Consider the following 26786-nt stretch of genomic DNA (forward strand, 5'->3'; position numbering starts at 1 on the left):
AACTGCTTAAGAGTCACCTAAATACATCAACTATATTATATATTATACTCTATATTCCTGCTTCTTAATTCCTTCAGTCTGCCCTTTCAAATATGGGCTCTCCTTTTAGATTCTTAAATTGAATGCTTATGGACAGCTTTTATCAGTAAGGATGCCTGTATAAAATGAAGGAGTTCAGCCTCTACAACAAAACATCTAAACGAGTTCCCAATTTTGATACTATAAACCATATTGTAGTACATAAACCTTGGTCCAAATTCTTTGAGATGATTTTCATTTGTGTATTTGTCTGTAGCACTCTTTAAGTACTCAGAATGATCCGATACATTACTCTGAAATCTACTCTGAGCTATAACACCAGCCAATAGAAATGGACTGGGCATTAAATCTTAGCACTATTAGAAGAGAAAGGAAAGAGTGAAGTTAGAAGTTAAGGGTACTTCTTCATACCTGTTAAATATTCAAGTTCTTGAGACAGTCTCTCATTGGTTCTAATCAAGTCTCTTTTCTCAGCTTCCAATTCTTCCTTTGTCCGTGTAAACTGGCTCTGTCACAAAAAGGAGTAAGCATAATATATTTAAATAAGAAAATCAAATTGATCAATTATAAAGACATGAACATGGAATTGGCACTTTAATTATCATTAGCTGTGGTTTAAATATGCTTGATTTTCTTCCTCATGGCTTATACATCAAAAAGTTTAAAAATTACCCATAATCTCAACGCTTCTGTTCATATTCTAGATTTTTTAAGTTACTTTTCCTAGATTCACAAAAATAATTTCCTAGCCTGGATGGGAGTGGAGTTTGGGGAAGAATGGATACATGTGTATGGATGGCTGGATTCCTACACTATTTACCTGAAAATATCACAATATTGTTTGTTAATCGGCTATATTACAATACAAAATAAAAAGTTTAAAAAAAAATTTCCCATGTCACTTTCTAATCACTTGGAAGTGTCATATAATTATATAATTACTTCAGCAAGCCTTTATAGGAAACTAGGTTTACTTCTCATTTTTCTGTCATAAAATAAAACTTTGATGACTATCACTGCATCTTGGTTCAAATTATTTCTCAAGAAAAAGGCCCAGAAATGAAATTACTTAAAACCCTTAATATATTTTGAAAAATTACTTTGTAGCAAGACAATGGCAATTTATCTCAAGCCACTTATGCCAGTACTGAAGATTATGCTTAAATAAGGAGCAAGAGAAAAAAAGAAAAACCAATTTTAATATGGGGAGGTGAAAAATAATTACATCATCTGCATTTTTCCGATTACGAGTGAAGCAGAACAACATGTCATATTGTTATTGGCTATTTGTACCGCTTCCTATGTTTTTAAAAACTACTTTGCCCATTTCCCCCCTTGAATGGCTTTCTTATAATTTGAAAGTAGTCATGTATTAAAGATACATATATGTAGTGTCATATTTTTATTGAGAAAATAGTTTTTCGTGATTGTTCTTTGTATGTAGAAAATTTTACATTTCTATTAAATCAAGTCTATCACTCTTTCCTACTATAAATACTTTCTGTATGTATTTCTTAACCTCAAATCAAAAGCAAGTTTTTTAAAAAGCAATGGCAAGAATCTGAAGGTCTATCTGGTCAAAGAATCACTGGGTATGATCACTTTATTAAACAAACTGGCCTGCAATCCTTGTGATCACCATCAATCTGTTATTCTTAATCACCACTCTAAAGAAATGATGATCACTGTAGATTCACCCATATCCCCAACTGCACTGAAATACTTGAAATAATGCCTGGGCAACAGTAAGCATTTTCTAAAAGAATGGAAGGTAGGTAGGTAGTTAAGTAGGTGAGTAGATCTATGAATGCGTGGGCTTCCCTGGTGGCTCAGATGGGAAAGAATCTGCCTGCAACGTGGGAGACCTGGATTCAATCCCTGGGTTGGGAAGATCCCCTGGAGGAGGGCATGGCAACCCACTCCAGTATGCTTGCCTGAGGAATCCCCATGGACAGAGGAGTCCAGCGGGTTACAGTCCATGTGATTACAAAGAGTAGGAGACAAGGACTCCTAGGAGCAACTAGGCATATACAACCTGAATGTCTACCCTACTTACAAATTTATGGCATTTTAATTACAATGCAAAAAAAACCCTTTCTAAAATGACTTAAGAGCTACACAGCTAGTAGCAAATGTGTGGTTTTTTTTTTATATCAAGTACTCATATTTTCCAATAAGTAAAAGGAATGTCCAATTAATCATTACAACATAAAATCCCACTAAGAAATTTATGTATACACATTTTTGTTAGTAGCTTCTCCTAATTGAACATATTTCATCTTCCCACTGACTAAATGAACAATAAGCACAATTAGAAAAGAAAAATTCCTCAAGTACCATGTTCACAATTAGCTTTATTCACAGGAATAACTATTACCTGAATGGCAATACTGCGATCCTGAGCAACTTCAAGTTCCTTGTTTTTCTCGGTAAGTGCCTTCAGTTGACTGTCTGGATAAAAGGTATTTTATGAATGTCACACACGTAAGCTTAAAATCTGCAATGACAGCTTTTATTCAACTGTCACCCATACACACTTTGAAATTAAGAAACTGAGTTTCAGAAAGGTTGATTTGTACAAAACTGCATTTCAAATTCCTTTTTTTTCTTTTTTTGCATTTCAAATTCTTAAGTACAACCCAAACTGACTGCATTTCTAGTACAACTTTTTAAATATGCTATCCTGTTTCCAAAATCATATTTGCAATCATTGTAGCCAACATTCTTAGGAAAAAGTATTTGCAATTACTCATTTCCTTATTTTTCAATGACATCTAAGTCAATCATAATGAACTATATTTACAAATTTAAAAATTAAGTACAAAAAAGACAAAAATCAAGAGACCAAATAATATTTAAACCCATATAAAGTGTGTACAGAATACATCACAAGAATGGATAATTGTAATTCAGCTGGTTTATGTCCCTAAGAAGAGCTATGCTTAATACTGAGTTTTCAGTCCTAGAATCTCCACCCATAATGTGTTACCTCCCCTGATAGTTTCTCTTTTAAATGCATGTTGATAATTAGGAAGAATACACTTTCTGAAATTTTCTTCCACTAAAACACATATTATGTACTAGCGATTTAATGAACAATTATTATTATTTCCAAGTTAAACAAATGGCTTGTCAAAAGAAGAAAAATCCTGCTAATTTAGTCTAAATTTTCAATATAGTTTTAATGCTATTTACAGCCTTCTAAACTTACAAATTCAGAATAAACTACAAAAACAAATAAAACAAAACAAAAAAACTGTACACCCCAGGAAAGTGTGTCTATCTAGGTTTATCCCCATCTTCTCCTCCCTCTCCCCTTCCCAGATTTCATATAGGAAGCTGTGATCAGTCATTTTCTTGAAATTTTTTAGCACTACTGTTCTACAAACCTTTTATTTTCCATGCCAAGATAAAACAATGTAGAGGTGATGAGTCATATACAGCTACTCAATAACTATACTCTCAGTACAAATGCAAACATACCATCATATGTATATGTCACGTTTTAAAAATGAGATGTGCCAAAATTAGCCAAAAAGAATTTCAACTCATACAGCCAGTGGGCATGGACTCAGTTAAGAAGACTAAGGCTTCAAGTTTTCTCTTGATTATTAGCTTTTTGCATTCCCAATCAAATTAAAATCCAGCTGTATCTAATAATATTATGATGTCCCTACTCTATAAGATCTTCCTACATTTCCTTTTTTACTACTGCAAACAAAGCACATAAAACACATCATCTTCCAGATCTTATGTATTTTCAGGACTTAGTGATGTCAGAAAACTTATCATGAAGAAAACTGGCTGCTCAGCTTTCAAGGAAATTACACCTTAAAGCAGAAATTACATCCTTAGATTTAAAAATATTTATAAAAATTATAATGAGAACTAAAACACAAATATTATAATGGAACTAATAGGCTTTAATTTTTCAACATAAAAATAATCAAGTCACTTTGTTTTTCAGTTGCACAGTGCTTTAGCCTTTTCAAAATGCTTTCATACACACATCATTTGACATATACAACTGTTGGAAGTAGACAGACAAGCGGTCCTAGCCATTTTGTAAACAATAAACACTATCACGATCTATATGATAAAAGAGCTTTTAACAGCAGTCAGAACTAGAACCCACACCTCCTGACCAACAAGCCCTGTACTCTTTCAATATCTTTACCTCTGAATGAAAAAAAATCCTAATATTACCATAAATTAAGAACAATCAATATTTTCATATACAGTAATTAAATATTTTCAAAGCGTCTAAAGGAGTAGCCAACCTCAATACCCCAAGACTATTAGAAAGACATAATTAAATACTTACTGAGCTTCTCTAGCTCAAGCCGCAAGCTCTGACACTCTCGGGTTTCATTCACAAGTCTCTCCTGACTGTGGGACAGTCTCTTCTCAATCTCAAAGTACTGTTGTTCTACAGATGATTAGAGGAAAAAAAGAAACAATCAAACACACACATGTACACTGTCAACATTGCTACTTATTTTTAATAACCTTGATTTTAAGATTTAGGACATAATATTGGAACCCACACTCCATATAAGAACGAATCTGAGTAAAGACAAATAGATCCAGTATGGTAAAGGACTTCAACGCAACATTTCCAGTTGACTTATACGTATATGACAAAAGAAAATAAAGCCTGAATGGGGTTTCAACAAATAATTTTTATGTTTACTCCACAAGATTATGAAATTCCTCAAGGCTGGCAACATGTCTTATTTATCATGGTATTTCCCCCACACATCAACTGACTTCTTAGCATAAAGCAACCCCCTCCCCCAAAAAAATTAAATGGAGAAAAAAAATCATTTTGGTTAATAACCGCTTTGTTTTAAAAAGGCTTGTATTAAAATAGCCTAAATAACATCTGAACAGACAAAATAACTAAATTTATGTAAAAATATTTGTTAACTTTCCAAGGGAAGCAACTGATAACATACTGCTCAGCAAAAAATATTTGTTAACTTTCCAAGGGAAGCAACTGATAACATACTGCTCAGCAAAGTATCAGTCACACAGAAGACATTCAATATTTATTGTGCAAATTAACAAATAGAATGCAGGGTACTATATTCAGTGTTGGGATTCAGATAATTTTCAACATCAGTTCTGCTCGACAATTACAACTGTTTTGTTTTTTTAAACAAAAACTTACTTAAGGAGTTTCAATCCACTTAGCAAAACCAGTTACAATCCCCTCCCAACCTACCCCCAAAAAACTGGTAAACCAAGATACATAAACGGTTTAATTTTCAACATCAATTCTGTATCGACATTTTACCACTGGTAATTACTATGACCTTAATCTTTCTTAAACGTTGTTCGTCACTATGTCAGCAACTTTCTTATTTGTGGGTTTACTACAGTTATTTGTAAACAGATCTTAATATATTTTCGATCAAACTTCAATTTTTAGAGAGAAGTCAGATATATTAAACATACTGCACGTCTGCTGTGCTTCCAGAGCTGTCTTAGGCACCTACTCGTTTTTTGTGTTCATCACAGCACCAAAGCGACACAGTCAGAACAAACGCAAGAAGTTATCAATTAGCCATAGGCCTCTGAACATAGACTACTAGAAAACAGAAAAACTACTGTCATTTAACGTGCAACAGACAGACAGGCTTAGAAGAGTCAAGAATCGCACACTCTCAGAGACTCAAATCACCACAATGGGTTTGCTGGACAACGTTAGCTTTTCCAAAATGAGACCACTCTAATTACAAAGAAAACGAAACTCCAATGTAGAGTCAGAGTTAAAAAAACAAAAAGGCTCTTTCGTATCAAACCGGGAGAGGGGGTAGTTGAGAGAAGGCCTACGGTGCCCCCCGAGCCGGGGAAGCGATGCCACCAGGGAAGCTGTGGGCAGAGCGAGCTTGCAAGGGGAGACCAGCCATCGCTGTGGAGTCGGGCCCAGAAACCAGGGCGGGAAGAGCGCCGCACTTACCGCTCTCCACCTTAAATTTCTCGTGCCGTCCCTTCAGGCCGTCGATCTCGGACTGCTGGTCAGCAAGGAACTTCTCAAGTTTGTTCAGGACGGACTTGGGCAGCTTGTTCAGCTCCGTGCGCTCCAGGACCTGCTGCAACACCGCCGCCATGTCGACTGGGCCGGGGACCGCGGCAGCAGCGGTCAACGCGGCAGAAACGGAAAAGAAAGGCGAAGACCCAGAGGACCCAGAAGCCTGGGCAGCCGCCTCGACCTCCTCACCCGGTGGCTCGCGCGCGCCCGCCCGCCGGAGACTCCCGCGGCGGGACCCTGGGAAATAGAACTCTGTGTTAGCCGCGGCACTAGACGCGCCACAGCGCCCGCGCTCGCAATGCGCGCGCAGCCGCCGGAAGCTGTGCACCCTGGGAATCCGAGTTCTGAGGCAGCCTCTGACCCTGTTCTTGCAGGCCGCTATCCAGCTTTCTCTCACCCTCCTCTCCGCCCAGCTTCAAGCCGCGCAGGCTTCTGGGAAACGTAGTTTTTTTCCAATCCCTTCCGTGAGTCCTGTGCCGCACCACCCATTTCACTTCCTTCTTTCACCCCCGGCTCCCAACTCTCGCCTGTGCGTGGACCACTCCTCCGCGAGGTGGCGCCACATCGTACTCGTCAACCCACATTCCTCCCCGAAGAGCAAGGCAACCTCACCGTCAAAGCTTCGGGATGCCATGGGTCGTCCTCTTTGGCGGTTTCTAGATACTGAGCCACTAGAGGGCATCGGTCTTGGCAGGGCCAGACAACAGGCACTGGGCTACTGCCACGCTCTCAATGGCGCCCAGAAGGGGGCGGGGTGGCGACCGCAGTAGCTTTGGCTGAGGTGCTGCTTGGGTAAAAGCTGGGGCGGGGAGGGGGGGTGGGGGGGGGTGTCAGCTGACGTCATCAATCCGCGTCACCTGACTCCAGAGACCCCGGGTTTGGAGTGGGAAGTGAGGTGAGGGAAGTTCGTCGCTTTCTGATGAATTCACTGACTGTGGAATTGGGACCGGACGGGCACCTGGTCCCTGGAGGCTTATACTTACACGCTAACCCCCTCCTCTGTCAGGGGGTCTGATAGTTCGTCAGATTTGCCTGCCACGTGTGCACAGTCTGAGTACAGGTGAGTCAGCTTGAGGGTGGAATTCATGTGTGTGTGTGTGTGTAATGTGTGCACTCGGACACAGCTGCCTTTTCAAGGAGGAAAAGAAAGGGACAGACTGTAAGAAACATATGGACGGACACTCCTACACAGCACAGATCCCGTTTGGAGACTTGTCTTACTTAGGTGTTTTTGTTTGTTTGGGGTGGCAGGGGTGGGTAACAGTGATTTAACAGAAACGTAAGGAGTTCCGTTTATTTCCAGGAAGAAACCAAGAAGAGTTTGAGTGTTGCTTTTATTTGTATGTTCTAAGGTAACATTGCGGAAATGTTGCCTTGTGTTTATATTGTTAAATTGAAAACCTATCGGAACAGAAATTTTTAAACACAGTCTTGAAAACCATTTCTCCTGACACTGTAACAGAACAATTTGTTTCCAGATTGTAATTCGATGGCTTCTAAGCTGAATCTGGGAATTGTTTCATGTTTGATTATTCTTGAAAAGAATTTGCTAAATTCTTTATTGAAAATGAAGCATTCCTAATGTCGTACTCCCACCTTTGAGAATACCAGTAAGGAGCTTCATTCAGATTTCTTTCCCCTCAGATATTCTGTGTGTGTTAGTCACTCAGTCGTGTCTGACTCTTTGTGACCCAATGAACTGTAGCCCACCAGGCTCCTCTGTCCATGGAATTCTCCAGGCAAGGATACTGGAGGGGGATGCCATTTCTTTCTCCAGGGGATCTTCCCAATCCAGGGATGGAACCCATGTCTCCGGCTTGGCAGGCAGATTCTTTATCACTGAGCCACGTGGGAAGCCCGTATTATATCCTAGGCCCACAATATCATCATTATTGATCTACTATTTGGAAAACACGATGTTCTATACTTGAACTTAGAGAATTCTAAAATTAGGTTTTCAGACCTGCTATCATCCAAATTCTTTATTTTGAAGACTAGCAAACTAGAGTCCAGGAAAGTTGAATGGTTTCAATCAGCTTTTGAACAACTTCTAAAGCTTCTACTGATATGCAGCATTTCAGGAAAAATTGAACTGTGTAAGAGAAGATCTGCATTTTTAGTATTACCCTTTATTACGGTATGATTGGCAACATTTAAAATATTTGAAGGAGCACTAAAGGAAAAAAAATATCCAGCAGTCAACTAGATTTCATAACCCAAAGATTCTCATCTTCCTATTGCATTCAGTTTCTTACATATTAACATGGCTAGTATATGATACTAGAAAAAGGAAGATTAAAAAATTACATATCATAACCTTGGAGTGACTACCATTGTTATTTCTTGTAAGAATTAAGAATTATTTAGGGCAGAAAGAAAGGAGTAGAATAGCATGAGAAGTAGAAGAGAGTTTAATACACAGAGTTGCATACCTTAAGGTGCTAAAAGTGAAAAGCCCCTTAACTTTATAAAGGCACTAATGATAGATAGTTCTAGATTTAGCAAATATATGTGCACATCTGAGAGCTAGGAAGAAATTTAATGCATTTTGAGACAAAACGACGGAAAAAAAAAAAAGATAATCTAATAGGTCATTTCAAACCAGAACCAATTCTCTGGGCTTTAGTTTTAGAATAATGCAAAATCATTGTGACTGGCAGTTTATTTTACTGGTGTTAGATAAGACACCCCAGCACATCTAGAATTGCCTGGGCTTTGTTGCCCTGAATAAGATTGGAATTTCTTTGCAGGTAATGACTGTACCTATATTCAGAATGTTGCTACTGTGTTTCTTCAGAGTCTCTATGGCTCTTTTTAGGTTTTTGGAATCATGTCTTTTTTTTTTTTTTTTTCTGTGTACATGTGTGTGTGTGTGGATATTAAATGTCACCATATGTTAAATACTTAGAACAATGCCTTAGACGAGTGAAAGCTCTGCATGTTTTTGTTATTATTACTTTGCTTTTGTTTACTTCCATCATTCTAGTTGTATTCTGAGTCACTCAAGGGCAGAGACCAAGTATTATCACCTTTGTGCCATCCCACGTTAGTACAGTTTTTAGCACATAGTAGGTCTGGCACCCAACTCCAGTACTCTTGCCTGGAAAATCCCATGGATGGAGGAGCCTGGTAGGCTGCGGTCCGTGGGGTTGCTAAGAGTCGTAAACGATGAGCGACTTCACTTTCACGCATTGGAGAAGGAAATGGCAACCCACTCCAGTGTTCTTGCCTGGAGAATCCCAGGGATGGGGGAGCCTGGTGGGCTGCCATCTATGGGGTCACATAGAGTCAGACACGACTGAAGTGACTTAGCAGCGGCAGCAGTAGCAGGTCTCCATAGTGTGCTTCTTGAATGCATACATTTGATTTTCTTTACCTCTCATTGAGCAACTCAGAAATTATCATCTTTTCTATTTTAGAAACTAACACAGAGAGGCTCAGCAGTAAATTACCAAAGATGATACAACCAAGGAGTGGTCGATTTAAATAAGAAATCTGGTGTGTGGCTTAAGCTTAGTGTTCTGTTTATCTGAGATATGTGAGTGATAGTCGCTCAGTCATGTCCAACTCTTTGCAATCCCATGGACTATAGCCCACAAGGCTCTTCTGTCCATGGAATTCTTCAGGCAAGAATACTGGAGTGGGTTGCCATTTCCTTCTCCATCTCTTCTAAGATAGGAGAGTAGGCTTATTGCTCATGTCAACTGTAGTTGATTGGAAGTCATTTCTTGCAACTCTCTGTTGAGAATTAGAACTTTGCAAGAAAGAGTACCCTATTGAGTAAGCAGTCACTGTAAGGTTTGGGATATGTCAGGTTAGTACAGTTTCTCTATATTACCCCAATGAGAAAAGTCATTGCAAATTCTGGTTTTTGCCTAAACATGCTGTGTAATTTTTTCTTGTAATTTAGGAAGTTGAATTAGTTCTTAATAATGGGAAGAACCTACATTGTAGAAGAGGCTGTTGGCCAGTATCTTTCAAACATCAATCTCCAGGGAAAAGCTTTTGTCTCTGGCCTTTTAATTGGACAGGTATGTATCTTTTCTTGTGCATCTATTGATGAAACTAATTTGTTTACTTTAAAGTTAAAATATTCTGTTTAATAGTAAACCCAATTTAGATGATGGAGGGATATAATGAAGAAGAATGTAACCCAGGTTTGCTCAAGTCAGAACACATTCCCTTTTGATAATGTCAAAGTAACTTATAAGGTAAAAACTCCAAAATTAGGATTTTACTGACCAGATTATTCATATTTCATTGTCTTTTCAAAGTGATTTTTACTCCCCTCTAATCTTTAATTCCAGATTGTCCAATTCTTTACAAAGTAGCTTTTGGCAGTTTTATTTTGAGCTTGTCTTATCTCAGACCTGAGGTACAGGTCATATATTTTATTACGAACCATGGTACCCATTAACTGAATTTTTTTTTTTTTTTTTTAATATTGATTCAATGGAGAGGGAGAGACGGGATTGGAGAAATTTGGAAAGTAGACAAATTTTATTTTCCTCTTAGAGTTAAATCTTAAAAAGCAACACAAAGTGGAACAACTGTTTGAAGAATTACTTTAAAAAGCATAAGCACCCACTGATTTTTTATAATTGGTGGGAGGAAGTGTTAATCAGCAGGGAGGACTGTCAGCAGTGCACAGCAGTGAACAGAGGAGAGTCGCACAGGTCACCAGCTGCTTCCATCTTCACTCTATTTGGAGAGAGTGTACTATGCTCCAAGGATTGATTTTGAGGCCTAAGAACAAATAAAACTCTGTTGGGACGGGTCTCCTCCTGGATATTTTAGCATGATGCTTTAGAACATTCAGGTTGCATAATTAACGTTCCTTGTTCTGACTCTGTGCACATTCCCAAGCTACTTTCTCTTATAATTGGATGTCCTATGTTGTCTACTTGGAGAAGGCAATGGCACCCACTCCAGTACTCTTGCCTGGAAAATCCTGTGGACGGAGGCTGCAGTCCATGGGGTCGCTAAGAGTCAGACACGACTGAGTGACTTCACTTTCACTTTTCACTTTCATGCATTGGAGAAGGAAATGGCAACCCACTCCAGTGTTCTTGCCTGGAGAATCCCAGGGATGGGGGAGCCTGGTGGGCTGCCGTCTGTGGGGTCGCACAGAGTCGGACACGACTGAAGTGACTCAGCAGCAGCAGCAGCAGCAGCAGCAGCAGCATGTTGTCTACTTAGAAAGAATGCATTCTGCAGAGGATTTATGTGCTCACACCCCTTCACAGTATTCTCGTTTTTCAACATCATTCTGATTGAGCTTAGTTAGTGTCAGTGTAGCCCCGAGAGACAGGTCTCATTCGAAGAATTTTCACAAATCTGATTTCTCATAAGACCCAGGGCAGACCCAGCACTGTTCACCCAGGTACTACCGACTCATGAGGCTTCTCGCCAGACAGCCAGATAACCTCTCTGGCTGAAATTCTTTTAGATTCAGGTTACTTAACATCTATTATGGGATTCTTTTTGTTAGAAACCTTTTATTGAAGGATCTTTACTTCCCTTTATTTTAAAAATTGAAGGAAAGAAAAGTCTTAGAGAAAGATATAATCAGTAAAGGTAAAAGGTCAGGGAGAAATACCTTCTTCCAGACTTGCCTTATTGCAAGCAGGCCATTTCTTAGCAAAACCGCCATCTCACATGTAAGTCGCCCACAGTTTAGGGAGAATTCCACTCTCTCTTCATGCAGCTTTTTCATTCCTGCCAGCATTCTACTTGCTGCTTCTTTCTCTTTTTTCCAGGTTCATCACTGTTCTCTCCTTCCCCTTAAGCCTTCAGGCTTGCCTGTTTCCTATTCTCAGAGTCAGTTTCTTTTTCAAAATCATAGATTTTATGAAAGCAAAGAGTTTTCTTAATCAGTGCCTACCTGTTCCCAGTGTTCATTTTTCAATGTAACATTCTGAAAATAACTTTTATTGAAATAATATATCTTCAATTTTTTTTCTGTTCCAGGTTAATACTAACAATTAAGATATCAGGTCACGTGTGAGGATAACATCATGCTACCTTGTACTTTTACTCTTTCTTTGTAGGAGATTTTCACTATAATGAGACTGAGCTAGTAAATTTCCCCCAGTTTTATCTTTAGATTTCCCACTTTTGGTTAGCATTTAATTGTTGTTAAAACTGAGAAATATCAATCTAATAACACTTTGGTTATCTGTCCTACACCCCCTTTGTTTTTCTGTGGACCACATGAGCAAGTTCCCCACTGCCATTGTTTCAATGAAAGTAAGACGCACAAGGTCATTTCTTGCTTTATTTTCCAGGGATTTTCTACTTATTGAACTACCTAATCTGTTGAGATTACTTAGAAAATAAATATAATAGCTAGAAAATTGACCAAGCATGTCATCTTTTAGTTTATATGCAGTTTATGGGACTTTCTTGGTGGTCCAGTGGTTAAGAACCTGCCTGCCAATGCCAGGGGCAGGGATTTGATCCCTGGTCCAGGAAGACCCCACGTGTCACAGAGCAGCTAAGCCTGTGTGCCATAACTGCTGAGCCTGCTCGCCAGAGCTCGTGCTACGCAGTGAGAGAAGCCACTGCATTGAGACGCCTGTGCCCCTCAACTAGAGAAAGCCACGCACAGCAGGGAAGATCCTGCGCAGCCACAAATAAATAAATGCATTTTTAAAATGCAGTTCTTTCAGTCACCTAGGAAGTCATTTTAAAGGACCACTACATGATTCATATTCATGATGCCAAATACATAAGGAGCTGGTGTTAAAATATGCTGAAAGATAAGACGTGAGGGAAGTATTGTAGGGCTGTCCATCAAAGTTGGTTTCCCTGTAGATTCATTCCGTTATAATACAGGTATTGACCATTTAAGCTGCTACAAACATTGCTCAATTTTTGCATATCATGAAGACTTTGCATTCCTCGGTGACATTTCCCTCTAGTAAGCTTTTCTAATTTGTTTTTAAGTGTTCCTCACAAAAGGATTATGTGATTCTTGCCACGAGAACACCACCCAAAGAAGAACAGAATGAGAGCCCCAAACATTCCAAAGCCAAATTGGATAACTTGGATGAAGAATGGGCCACAGAACATGCCAACCAGGTCATCATGTTTGTCTCTTTATATAGTTAAGTTTGTGTTTACTAACAAAATAAAAGTACTTTATTCTCAGGTAACTAGACTTAAGATTTCAGAGTATTCATTCTTAAGTTTTCAAAACTTGAGTAGTATACCAAAAATTAGGAGTATTTTCTGCTGTGTTTTGTTCACAATTATATTTTTTTGTTTTTCATTACTTGTATCTAGTTTTAAAAAAAGCATTTTCTTGCTTGGAGTTAAGTAATTCACCCAAGATTAGTATAACAGGTAGTGAAACTGGGATTTGAACCCAGGCAGCATGACTTGAAAACCTTTGATCTTATTATGCTATGCTTTTCCATTGTTGAATTTTATCTGTTGTGTTTTTTTTTTTTTTTTTAATGAGTTGGCAAATGTGGATTTTAGTGACCCACCTCTGAACTCTTGTTTATATGGACCAGCAATCATATTAGTATCAGGTGATAACATAAACCTACAGAAGTTGTTTCCAAATGTAGAAAATCATAATACTCATGAATTTCTTCGTCTTTTCACATGTATATCAAATGATGCCTTTTTCATGAAAAGCTCTTATGTTCATATTACTCAACATCTTCATCATCAGTATTAAGGTATCTTGATTCGCCATGCTTCAGGACAAAAAAATCCTCAGTCTTAAGTCCCTACCTTTCTAGAGCTTCACACAGTTTCACTGGAGGCTCTAAATAATGCTCATTTGCTAAGGCAAAAGTTCCCCAGTGAATTGCCACAGACTTCTTTGTCTGAACATCAATGTGAATCTTTACAGCCTCTTCTGGGTCTACATGCTGGTACTTCATAAACCACCTTGGTTCATACGCTCCAATGGGAATAGCTGCAAGGTCAAAAGGGCCAAATCTTTTTCCTATCTCTTCAAAAGCAGAGCAATAACCAGTATCTCCTGTGAAAAAAAATCGGTTCCAAGGCCCCAAGACAGACCAGCTGTCCCAAAGAACCTTGTTGTCATCCATCAGAGTCCTTTTACACCAGTGCTGGGAAGGCGTGAACACAAAGGTGACCTTGTCATGTCTGGGGACACAGTTCTCCTCCCACCAGTCCAGCTCGATCACATTCTCACGGCCGCATTTCTGCATCCAGTCCAGGAGCCCCAAAGGCACAAACCATCTCAGCTCGTTACCGAATCTCTCATTGAGAGCGATGACAGAATTGTAGTCCAGGTGGTCGTAGTGGTTGTGGCTGACAAGGACCGCGTCTATCCGGGGCAGCTCGGCGACAGCGCATGGGGGACGACGAAACCGCTTGGGGCCCACGTGCTGCAATGGGGAGGCCCGAGCACTGAAGACGGCATCTGTGAGCAAGATGAGCTCGTCCATTTCCACCATCACTGTCGCGTGTCCCAGCCATGTGACTCTTAAGCCAGCTTCCCTCACTCCAGCTTCTTCAGGGTCATCAATAAAATATGGCTTCAGCACCGGGAGTTCTTTATCAAGCTCCTCTTTGGAGCATGGAACACTGCTGTGATCTCTTTCCATTATCAGCCATCTGAGAACATTTGGAATAGAGGGATTTCTCCACGTTGGCCAAGGGTTAACAAATCTCCCATCCTTCCCTTTCTTTGATTTAGTTACATCTTCTTCTAGTCTGTAATCCAGTTTGAAAGTCTTCCTGGAAAACCTAGAAGAATCACGTCTTCCAGAATTCCGTGAATTTTGGCGCTTTCTTACTGCTTCTTTAGGATACTGGCTACTTGTCATCAGGGGCTGGTTGGTTTCATTTTCATCCATGTTCTTTGGTGAAGACCGTTCACAAGTGCAGCATCTCCGAGATGAGGCAGGGCTCTGGAGCAGGAATCCACCCACAGCCCGCTCTACTCCGCGGAAAAGGCCAAGCAGCCCCAGGCCGGGGCGTGCGGACGGCTCCTCCCGGAGGAGGAGGAGTTTTTTAATTTATGTGTTTTTTTTGTGTTTTTTAATTTAGCTTATTTCCAATTTTTCTATACTTTAAAATAATACTAGTTATTGATAATATTGTTGCTGGTCAGATTGTTCTAAAGACTTAAGCTAGGTACTGAGAAAGTAAAATGATGGTTAAAATTTTTTTTAATGTCCTTAGAATTTATATTTTAACTCAAGTGAAAAACATTATTACCAAATGAGATTAAATAGAACAGTACTATAGGAGTATAGAGTGGGGGATGATCAAATATCTATAAATGATTGGATTCAAACAGCTTCACAGAAGACTCTGAACTGTAAAGATGCATAGGACTTTGCTAGTAGAAGTCACGGAGGACATTAAATGCACAAAGATGTGGATAAGTGACCCAAAGGCATGAAATTTAAAGGTGTGTTAGAATAGCAGACAACTGGGTATAATTGAAGCATGGTGTATATTAAATAATGTGTTTAGACTTAAGACTGTATGGGGCCAGTTTATGGATGGTTTGAAGTGTCAGTCATCCTGGGAAGGGAGGAGTTCATTTGGGAGCCAGTAGCTCTGTGGTAGACTTTCAGAGCTCCCTCTTTGGAGGATTGATCTGCCAATAATTGAGAAAGTAATTTCAGTGCCTTGGTACAGTGTAAGTGGAGAGTAGGGAGACTGGAAAGAGAGCAGAAAACATGATTATGGTAATAGTTCAAGAAAAGGTGACATTATCTGGTGACTAGACCCTTCAGCTTCATGAGGACAAGGGTCATGACTCTTTTGTTTATGGCCGTATCCTTAGAGCCAAACATAGTATTCCCATAGTTTATGATGAGAACACCAAAATAAAGGGTAAGTGAACGGATGAATAAACAAACTAACGCAGAGGGCTAAACTTCGTTGCCAAAACATTTCAGAGAAAGAGCTAGCATTAAGATGATTAAGTGACCAACTAGACTGGTGGTAAAGAGATTATGAGAGCAGAAGAAGGTTACTGAGACTTTTCCACCGTGTCCGGAAAGCGGTTTTGCCATTACACAAAGAAGAAACAGGTTTGGGGTGGGTGACAGGAAATGATGAGTAAATTCACTTAAAAGTGAGTTGGATTATATCATCCAGTGAACAGTGTTAAAGTAAGGTAAAAATAGAATTAGTTCCTTGTCCATTTAGCTTTAAATCTTCAAACACACATACTTATTTGTCTGCATTTATTTTGGGAGGTAGTATATAGGGGTTTTTTTTGATCCATTAAATATTTAATATGATCTTCTAATGAAGTATTAAATACTTAATGGATAAGAAGATCTATATGCATTTATACAAACATAAAATTTATAGGGCAAAGTGTATAGCCTTTTTGCCTCTAGAAAGAAATAATTTATTTATTTATGATTTTGAAAAGATACGCAGGTTCCCCATGCTAAATATGAAAGTTTCATTCCTTTTGTAGGTCAAGCTTGTGTCTCTATAGTATTTAGAGTTTGTGAAATCAGAGGGAGCTATCAGCAAACATGTGCTGTGTGCTTGGTTGTCAGTCATGTCCGACTCTTTGCGACACTGTGGACTGTAGCCCACCAGGTTCCTCTGTCCATGGAATTCTCCAGGCAAGAATGCTGGAGTGCGTTGCCATGCCCTCCTCCAGGGGATCTTCCCCACTCAGGGATCAAACCCAGCTCTCCCACATCAGCAGACATACAAATATATTAGGAGTTAGATTATGGTATCTAATTTTCTGAAGACTTTGAGTATACATTAAGTACATAAAAGATAACCAAAGCACCCTGACCTCTGAGTTTAGCTGGTAGAAAGCAATACCTGTGACATGAGGAACTAGCCACAATCATATGGAAGGAAAATCAGATATTATAAAGGACAAACTGGTAGTACGTGTCAAAATCCTGAAAAACATGTATAACTTTTTAGCCTTATTATCCACTTCAAGAGATTTATTATAAGCAGACAACCCTGTGGACACAGAAACTGGCTGAATTTTTAATCATTTATTATTTAAGAGTACAGAAGGGCTTTAAATAATATAAATACCCAATATCAATAAGATTTTTAAAATTGAGGTAAATCTAAACAATAGGAAACAATGGATTTTCAAATTGTACTCCCTCTCTTCAAATCCCAGACTCTGCTGAATATTACAGGAATACAGAGGTAGTTGAGAGTTAAGTTCTTCTATTAAGGAGCTCGCAGATCAAGAAGTAAGGTACACATAACCGTAGTACAGATTCATGTGATAAGCTCTATGGGAAAACTGCAGTGAAATCCTGTGTGAGTTTGAAGATCAAAGGATCGAGGAAGACAGCTTCCTCAAGCTGACTTTGAGGTGTTCAGTAGAGTTCCGACACGTAGATGTACAAGAGAAAGTCCTTCTAGGCTGAGTGAAAGATACAGAGTTAGAAAACCTAGTCATATGTGTGGAGAACAGTGAGAAGTTTGTGATTGACACTTTAATATTTCATGGGAAGTAGTATCAGATGAGGCTTTGCGTATCAGATCTATCAGATTTTAGAGAGTCTAGAATACCAGCCTAAGATAAAATTTGTTTATTTAGCTGATAGTGGAAGTCACTGAAAAATTTAGTAGAGATTTCAGTCTTTGATCTTATGAGAAAGAAGTTCATTTATTGCTGTAACTAAAAGGTGTCATTATTAAATGGTTTTATTTATAAGGTAGTTTTAAGGTAGAAAGTTAAGAATACTCTAGGAAGATTGACACCCCATTCATCTTGGTTATCATCCATTTCTCAATATTTTAACCATTTTTTCAAAGCTCTTACCTCAGTGCTGTGCATATAGTTGGTACTAGGTAGGCATTTACTGATCTAATATTTAGCTTCTCAAACACAGGTTGCATATAATGTCAAATGCTTTTGTCAGCTAATGCTGTATTTCTGTTTTTAGGTATCCAGGATGCTACCAGGGGGACTTTTAGTTCTTGGAGTATTTATTATTACAGCTTTAGAAATGGGAAATGAATTTCAAAATACCCTGCGTAGAGTAAGTCTGAAATATCAAAAATTCTTAAAGTTACATCTTAATTGCTTGTATGTGTTTACAGTGAGCCTCGGCACATTTAGATTAATTCTCTATGATGGGATTATGTTAAAACAGCCTTTTCCACCCAATTGCTTAGTATCTTGAGTGTAATATATGTCAATATATATTTTCAATCAAAGCTATGTATTTTAAAAATATTCCTTATTTTAAAGATAATTTTTTACTATTTTGAAACAATTTATAGAGGGTTAACAATTTTTATTGTGCAATAGCAATATTCTGCTAGAACTCCCATTTAGCTCCAAGTGATTGCCTTAATGTGAAATTAATGTTTTGTAATTCTTCATCTCTTCAATTCTCTCAGGATCCTGAGAATAAGACATAAAGTAGCAGCAATCAGATACTTTTTCTTTATTTTTGAACAGAGTATCTATCACGAATCACTTACTTTTTGTTTAATTCCTGTGTCAGTCAATTGGGTAACGTAGTTTACCAGTAAATATAAGGGTCTACAAACTGTTTCCCCTTAAGCCCAAACCTAAAGCAAGCTCTGGGCAGCCAGCTTGCATCTTTTTTAGTACTCAAGATCCAGATAAGGGGACTTCCCTGAGGTCCAGTGGTTAAGAGTCCATCTTCCAATGCAGAGGATACAAGTTCAATACCTGGTTGGGGAACTAAGGTCCCACAGGCTGCAGGGCAACTAAGACCCAAAGCAACCAAATAAATATTTTTTAAAAATCCAGATAAGCCTTCACAAATTTATTTTCCACCTCAAGAAAGAAGGGGCCCTCATTATCTTGAGAAGTGCAAAACCCACCAGAATCCCAAAACCCTTTCTCTAGTAAAAAGCATACAGCTCAGAATCCAGATGCTTCAGATTCTTCCAGTTTTGTAACTTTCTCTCACATCAGATATCCCACCTTCAAACCTTTGATATTTGTACCTATGGGAGTAAAGGAAGAAGGGGATGATAATCCCTCCCCCTGGCAAGTTATTCAACCTTGTACCATTTTTACCATTTTAAATAAGTGTATCTCTTTCACAGTTGTTCATCCTGTTTGGCATTTTGAAATGTAACCTATGTCCACATGTATTTAACAGCATCTGCTGTGCATCATTTTATGGTTTGCGTTGGATTGAATGGCTCAGTGCTAGAGAGAAACAGATCCTCCTTCCTCTTGCTTTCTGCATCTCTTGTTTCTAAGAAGCATATAAGATTTTAGAAATGCTCTGTTTCATAAACTGTAGCCTTTTAGTTTCTTTCTTTCCGTTGGCCTGCATTGAGGATATGATATGAAGTAAGCTTGTAAAACTTGTCACAATCTCCCATAAGGTCATTGCAGAGAGCTTTGTTCATTGTATTACATAATACTGTCTTTGAAGAAATTTCTTTTGATAGCATTATCAAGAAAGTTGTGCCTATTCTTATCAACTGTTTAGCTTATGGACCATGTGAATTAGGGAACAGATTAGGTTTCTTTGTGCACAGTATTTTTAGAAAGCTTAGAGCTAAATTTATGAACCCTCTCCCCATATCAGGTATGCATTTTTATCTTTCTTACCTGTGGCATAGATTTATGTCATTATTTCTGATTTTCTCACTTATAATTTGTATTACTGTATTTTATGTACCCTTGTATATTGCCTTACATCTTTTGTGACATTTAAATAAGAAATGCCAAATGGGTGACATGCTCCATTTTTTTAGGCTAAAAATCATTTGTCATTTCTCATTCTAATTAAATTAAATCTTTATACTTCATTTAAATGTTGCGTGGGTGCTAAGTCGTGCGTACTAAGTCACTTCAATCATGTCTGACTCCGAATTTGTAACCCTATGGACTGTAACCCACCAGACTCCTCTGTCCAGGGGATTCTCCAGGCAAGAATACTGGGGTGGGTTGCCATGCCCTCCCCCAGGGATCTTCCTGACCCAGGGATCGAACCCATGTCTCTTACATCTCCTGCTTGGCAGGCAGGTTCTTTACCACCACCACCACCTGGGAAGCTCAGTTACCCCAAATTGGGTTCAGTTGATCATTAATGACAGTGAATTATGTTTTTTTATTTAATACCCAATTTTTATTTATCTCTAAAAATGGAATTCAAATTATTAATAATCAGTTGCACTCTTTCTTTTGAAAGAAAGAAAATTTAATGATAGGATCATGGAATTTTAAAGCTAGATGGGACATTAGGATTATTATAATTGTCGTTTTCTTCACTCTCCTTTTTTCTTTTATTTTGCATTCAATTGCGTTTTCCTCTTTTTCAGTTAGTATTTGCTGTGGAAAAATCTGTAAATAAAAAGAGACTGTGGAATTTCACAGAAGAGGAGGTCTCAGAACGAGTGATACTTCACTTTTGCTCTTCTACAAAAAAGTATCTTTTATTTAGGTGTTCATGTTTTAAAGTATATGATACCAATATAATGTTCCTGCAACTTTTTTACCCGAATGTTTATTTAAATCATTTATAAGTTTTCTGTAAATAACACTTAAATAGGACTGCCAATAAGAATAGTGTTAATGGTTGTTAATCATGTCTCATGTTGTAAGGAGTTTGAGAGAGGAGGCAGGGACTAGGCCTTCTGAATTCTTCACCAGCTGCCTAACCCTGTACATTAAAGTACACTAGGCCCCCTACAGACAGGGATAGCTTAGGCAAAGCAGTGCTTTTATATTGTTTACCTCCAGTTCCTATAGATAAAATGTTCAACTCAAAGCACACTTACACTGAGCTGGAAATTTTTCTTTGGCCAAGGTCAGGTGACTCTAGAAGCCAGCTATAGGGCCTTCTTAGCTTCTTTCCTCTACATGTTAGCAGGGCAGGTACCTCCCAAGCATGAGGCCGTCTTGCCGAGGGAGTGAAGCGATGTAAGGGTCCGGTAAATTAGGACCTGCCAAAGACAGAATTCAAATAAGTGGTCATTCCTGCAGAAGCTGAGCTCTTAACTCCATTGATATTTAACTAGAATGTTTCCTGTACAGACCCTTTGACCCAGTAAACGTTCCCAGGCTTGACTCCATTCAAAACAGCACTCCAATTTGTTAAAAAGGGTGTGTATATGAGGACAATTTTGTAAGAGTTATCATTCTATTCACTGGGATGAGCAGGATTTATAAACAGTAGGAAACAAAGTATCAGAGTATTATAGTCAAAGGAATTTATGTATATATAAAAGTATATATATTTGCACAAACACATGTATGCATATATATGTATTTGCATACCTATCTTTAAGTGTCATACCATGAAGTGGTATGATTTTGTAAAAATTTGGATGCATATACTTTGTTTTTATTTTTGGATGGGTTTTTTTTTTTATTATTAAGAATTGCTTTTTTATTTTTACTTTTTTGGTTATTTCTGTCCTTAATTAGTAAAGAATATTTTGTCGAACTTATGATATTCATGATCCAAAGGTAAGAAAAATTTCTCTTTACAAAGACTTTTCTGTGTTGCAGACTATTTTTAAATGAAAATCAAATTTTCATTTTAATAATTCTCAATGCTGTCTCTTCTTATTGATGTCCACAACCACCTGTAGTTTTTTATTTTGAAATATGCTTAATTTCTTTGCAGACAAGGAAAATTTATGTTTTGTTTTATTGTTAGAATATTTTTGTTAAACTCTGCTTATCTTGTTTATGGGCCCAGTATTATATTTGAGAGGCTTGTAGCAAGAGTGTCTAGGCTTGTGGGAGCCACAGTGCCTAGTAAACAAACTGTCTGTACTCAGAGGAATCCAAACTAATCCTTTGCTAAGGTGTTGAAAAAACAGAGTGAAAAAGTAGCTGCAGTATTTTGTTAGAAGGAATAGGACAGAAGGGAAAACGTCTGGCACCTCATAGTTGCCAGTGATCACTGAGTGAATCACCTCAGTGATTATTGATGCCACATCAGAAGCTTCAGAATTGACTGGTGAAGCTGCAAATGAGAACTATTGGACCAGAAGACTTGCCAGAATTTTAAACCAGCCTTTCACTGGGGAGGGGAGTTGCCAGGGTTGCCTGGGATGTGTTGAAGAATACCGAGCTTTTAATGCATGCTTTACTTTTGTTTAGTTCTAACCTATTGCTCTTTGATGAAGGAATTTGGCCAAATATGTTGGATAACAGCTTGTATGAATTACTAGGCTGTACATTTTATGATGTTTTATTGCTCTGTGTGTTTTACCTTAATCACGTATTTTATGTTTTCTTCCCCTTTGCTAAAGAGTTCTGCAAAACCGGCAGATTGGAAGTATCAAAATGGATTATCAGCTTCATGGCCTTCCTTAGAGTGTACAGTATATGTTAATATTCACGTCCCGCTGTCTACTACTTCTGTCAGCTATACTCTGGAGAAAAATACAAAGGTATCAGAATAAAATGAATTTTCTTTAGTGATTGCTGAATAGATGATCTACCTTTATTCTGATTGTCTATGCTGTTCATTTTATAATTTTGAAATTGCATTCTAATTATAATATCGTTACAGGTAACTAATTCGTTAGTCCAGCCAGATTAGAAATTTAGACATGGGACAATGTCATCATACTATTGTATTTAGCATAATAATAAGTGCTTCATGAATATTTGTTAATTAACATGTAATATGTACATTGTCTTGGAGAAGGAAATGGCAACCCACTCCAGTATTCTTGCCTGGGAAATTCCATGGACAAAGTCTGAACCTGGTGGGCAATAGTCCATGGGGTTGCAAAGTTGGACATGACTTAGTAGCTGAGTACATATACATTGTAAAATACAACTATGTAAGAAGATACACTGTTTGATCTTGTTTGTTTTCATCTTTAGTTTTTTTAAAAAAATTTTTATTGAAATATAGTTGATTTATAGTGTGTTGATTTCTACTGTGACATCACTGATGCAATGGACATGAATTTGGGCAAACTTTGGGAGATGGTATGGGACAGGGAGGCTTGGCGTGCTGCAGTCCATGGGGATGCAAAGAGTCAGACACGACTATGTGACTGAACAACAATTTCTACTGTACATCAAAGTGATTCAGTTATACATGTATATATATTCTTTTTCACATTCTTTTCCATTATGATCTGTCATAGGATATTGCATGTAGATTAAAAGTTAAGGATTAGCAGATGCAAATTTTTATAAATAGAATGGACAAAAACAAGGGCCTACTGTATAGGACAGGGAACTATCTTCCTCTTTAGTTTTGTTTTCCATAGTCCAGTTATGTTTTGTAATTCTGTACCATTCTTTTGTTCATAGCTTTTTTGTCTTCTCTTTTCCTGTTGAAGGAGGTAAATGGAGCTTGCTTATTGTTTCCTCTTTAATACTGTTTTATATATTTGTTTGAGGCTCTTTCTCTTCTCTTACTTTTTTTAACAGAAATTACTGAATTTTATTTGACTGTGGCTATTAAGCCACCTAAGTCTGTGATATGTATGTTAGTTGGGGAAAAAGATTAGAAAAACTGTTATTTAATATGGGTAAGGTTCCAAAAATTGGGGATATACTTTTTTGTTGTTCATGGTACTGAATTTAAATGCCACATTATTGAAACTTAGGGATATTTATCATTAATATTTTAGAGTACTAGGTGGGAAAAAAGTAGACTCGAGAGCTTAACTGAGATGGCATTATAACTGAAAGATGTCCCTGTTGTGTTTCTTTTAAGAATGGACTTGCACGTTGGGCCAAGCAGATAGAAAATGGTATTTATTTGATTAATGGGCAAGTTAAAGATGAAGATAGTGACCTTTTAGAAGGACAGGTGAGTCAAGAGAAAATCATCTTATGAAATTATTTGTGCTTAAGGAAAAATAAAAAGATGACTTATCTTTTGTTATTTAGGCCTTACCTTCATGACAACAATTTTTATCTACTTCTTATTTCTAAGGTCTTTGAAACTAAAGGGCAAATGATTATCTGAGAAAATGATAGGCGATTATTTCTGAAATCATGGGAATTTTGAAACCTGCAGGAGAGGTTGTCGTCTAAATTTTATCTGATTTCTACTTTGCAATCTGCTTACTTAGAACTAAAGTCATATGTTCTGCCCTGATAACGGTTTACATACTAAGTTTGGCCGTTTTATAGGGGGTCTGTATGGGGGTTCTTCTAAAATATCTTTGGTCTGAAGAGGAACTTTGGTGATTTCTCCCTTTGGAGCAGGGCTCAGTGAGCTCAATGTAAAAAACCAAGTAGTAAATATTTTAGACTTTGTAGGCCATGTGTTCTCTCTCATAGCTAGCTATTCGGCCCTTCTGTTGTAGGATGAAAGTGGCCACAGACAGTATGTACATGAACAATCTTGGTTGTGTTCCAGCAAAACTTTATTTACAAACACTAGAGGTAGTTTGGATTTGATCCGTAGACATAGTTTGTGAATCCTTGCTTTAGAGGAATAAAAGTAGGAGATGAATGGTTTTTAAGAGTATGCATTAACTTTGTAGAATATAGAATATACACAATAATGTACCTATAGAAAAGACTAACGTGAAACAAATAGTAAGACTGTGTTCCCCTCTCAGGGTTTGTTGAATAGCTCCTAAATTATCTTTTATGTTCCACTCTAATCTCAACAGTCTTAATTTTTTAATTTCTGTGTCATTTCAGAAAAAATCTTCTAGAGGAAATACTCAAGCAGCTAATCATTCATTTGATATTAGAGTGCTAACACAGTTGGTAAATACTTTAAAATATTCCTTATCTAAAATTAAAATGCAGTATTTCTTAGCATATGATTAATGAAATTGTTTTTTTTTTTTTAATGTTTATTTATTTTTTGGCTGTGCTGGGTCTTTGTTCTTGCTGCCTGGGCTTTTCTCTAGCTGCGGTGAGTGGGGGCTACTCTCTAGTTTCGTGCACAGAATTCTTGTTGCAGTAGCTTTCCTTGAGTGGAGCACACGCTCTAGGGCGCACGGGCCTCAGTAGTTGCGGCACATGGGCTCTAGAGCACAGACTCAGTAGTTGTGGTTCATGGGCCTAGTTGCCCTGTGGCACATGGCTTCTTCCCGGATCAGGGATCCAACCTGTGTCTCATGCACTGGCAGGTAGATTCCTTACCACTGAGCCACCAGGGAAGCCCCGTTTCTCTTTTTATGCTTGTGATTAGACTCAAAAAATTTTTGAGATGTAAAAGAGACTGTAAAAAATGTTCCATTCAAAGAAAGTTATTTCCAAGAATTTATTCCCAAGTTATTTATTGTAATCTATCTGAGTCTGTTGCCTGAAGACTATTAAAATTTTGATATCATGTAGCTAGCAGTTAGGAAAAAAATGTATATATGGGTATGTATATATACATATATATGTGCGTGTAATATTTTATATGGTAAGTTTTGTGAGCAAAGCTGTAATTTTCTTAACTTAAAAGATGTGTGCAGTGATGTGCAAAGAGTTGTTACATACCTAATTTGAAGCAAATCTATATCTCTGATTTGGTAAAATTCACACAATATTAGCAAGGTTTCTATTTTTATATTGTTGCTTTACACATGTCTTCTCAGAAATTTAAATTTGGATAATTATTCTTAAAAGTATGTATATGTTTGATTTTAGTCCTTCTTGAAATTATCCTCAAAGCTAGATAGCATGTACAGTACATCCTTGATTTTAGAAAACTTTTCAATAATATACTGAAAATGTTAAAACAGGGAAATGCTACCAGGACTTGTATTTTTTTTTTTAACTTAATAAAATAGACTTAAAAGCCGTTTGTCACAGGAGGGTGCTTTCATTGCTGCTTTTCTTTCTTTGTGTTTAGCAATAGAGCATTACTAAATTGTCAGACTTATGCCACTAAACATTTCTCAATTTCTCTTCTCAGGACCTTAAAAGTATTTTTAGTCTTTAGTTTTCCTCCTTCTTTTTCATTTTAGAAGTGTCCTTTAAGTTTATTCCGCTACCTGTATGCATTTTACTAGTTATACTCTTTGTTTATTAAACAATTCAGTTAAAATTATTTCAGTTATAAAATTGCAGTTAAAAATGTCTGGAGAGTGGGAATATAGAGAGAAGAGTAGAAGATAATACCATGAGATAATTTATTATAGATTACTATAATAAGTAGTCAATAAGTATTTGAGGCCACTTTTCTCCCAGGCACCCTCTATCAAGTTTTGTTGATTCTTTCTTTGCAGCATAGCTCATCTTTTATTTTATGGTCCCATTGCCATTAGCCTTACAACCTAATTGTTTTACCTAATTCATCACAAGGAACTTAGTCTCTCTCTTTCCATTTATTCTTATCCAAAGTGATTCATTCTTTGAATCCTGATACCTTTGTTTGTATATTTCCTGGGATATCTTTCATATTTCTGATCTCTCCTGTATATTACCTCAGATTATCCTTTTGGAATCACAATTTGCAGTCATTCACTGTCCATTTACTTATTAGGTTTTTTTTTTCCCATTAAATATTAAGTGTATATAAGGGGCAGACACTGACTGTGTTACTCCCCTTGTGTAAAATTCCTTAATTGCTCTATATGTGCTAGTTCGAATTCTAATTCAAGGCTTTTTGTGGCCTCAGCATGCCTTTTCATTATTTTCTAACTTAACTATTTTAGGTGTGTGCTTTCCATACCTAAGTTTAAAGTTCTGTGTATTTCTCAAGTCATTTGTCTTATCAGTGCCATTTTTTCCTTTATTACCCAGACTGTCAAAGTCCTACCTGTACATTAAAATGTAGCCAAAATGTTACCATTTTCATAAGGTTTCATTTGGTTACCATAACCAGAGGGA

General features: G+C 37.6%; 3 protein-coding genes across 4 annotated transcripts in view; 1 reads left to right on the forward strand and 2 right to left on the reverse strand.

Annotated features, from left to right (window-relative positions):
- TPR (translocated promoter region, nuclear basket protein) overlaps positions 1-6373 on the reverse strand; it is a 60392-nt gene extending 54019 nt beyond the window's left edge. Inside the window, exons 1-4 of one of the 2 annotated variants that reach the window (XM_061160941.1) lie at positions 6005-6373; positions 4364-4468; positions 2417-2490; positions 451-547 (exon numbers count right to left, since the gene is read on the reverse strand). In XM_061160941.1, the coding sequence (XP_061016924.1) occupies positions 451-547; positions 2417-2490; positions 4364-4468; positions 6005-6155 (427 nt within the window). In that variant the 5' untranslated portion in view covers positions 6156-6373. The remainder of the gene's footprint in view (positions 1-450; positions 548-2416; positions 2491-4363; positions 4469-6004) is intronic. The other variant, XM_061160940.1, reaches the window with a different exon arrangement.
- A 547-nt stretch (positions 6374-6920) lies between these two features.
- The window catches only part of ODR4 (odr-4 GPCR localization factor homolog), a 39995-nt gene continuing 20129 nt past the window's right edge, over positions 6921-26786 (forward strand). Inside the window, exons 1-9 of the mRNA XM_061160944.1 lie at positions 6921-7136; positions 9987-10107; positions 13025-13159; positions 17971-18066; positions 20342-20448; positions 21455-21491; positions 22286-22426; positions 23716-23811; positions 24657-24725. Of these exons, the coding sequence (XP_061016927.1) occupies positions 10009-10107; positions 13025-13159; positions 17971-18066; positions 20342-20448; positions 21455-21491; positions 22286-22426; positions 23716-23811; positions 24657-24725 (780 nt within the window). The 5' untranslated portion in view covers positions 6921-7136; positions 9987-10008. The remainder of the gene's footprint in view (positions 7137-9986; positions 10108-13024; positions 13160-17970; positions 18067-20341; positions 20449-21454; positions 21492-22285; positions 22427-23715; positions 23812-24656; positions 24726-26786) is intronic.
- LOC133069392 (N-acyl-phosphatidylethanolamine-hydrolyzing phospholipase D-like) lies at positions 13169-17934 on the reverse strand. The gene has a single exon (XM_061160945.1). It carries the CDS (start codon positions 14917-14919, stop codon positions 13819-13821), a length of 1101 nt encoding a protein of 366 aa, XP_061016928.1. The 5' UTR covers positions 14920-17934; the 3' UTR covers positions 13169-13818.

This window comes from Dama dama, chromosome 14, assembly GCF_033118175.1.
Source record: "Dama dama isolate Ldn47 chromosome 14, ASM3311817v1, whole genome shotgun sequence".
Classification (NCBI taxonomy): domain Eukaryota; kingdom Metazoa; phylum Chordata; class Mammalia; order Artiodactyla; family Cervidae; genus Dama; species Dama dama.

Bases quoted from the DNA above. Each gene is read 5' to 3' on its own strand.
- LOC133069392 (XM_061160945.1), bottom strand. From the start codon at position 14,919: ATGGATGAAAATGAAACCAACCAGCCCCTGATGACAAGTAGCCAGTAT.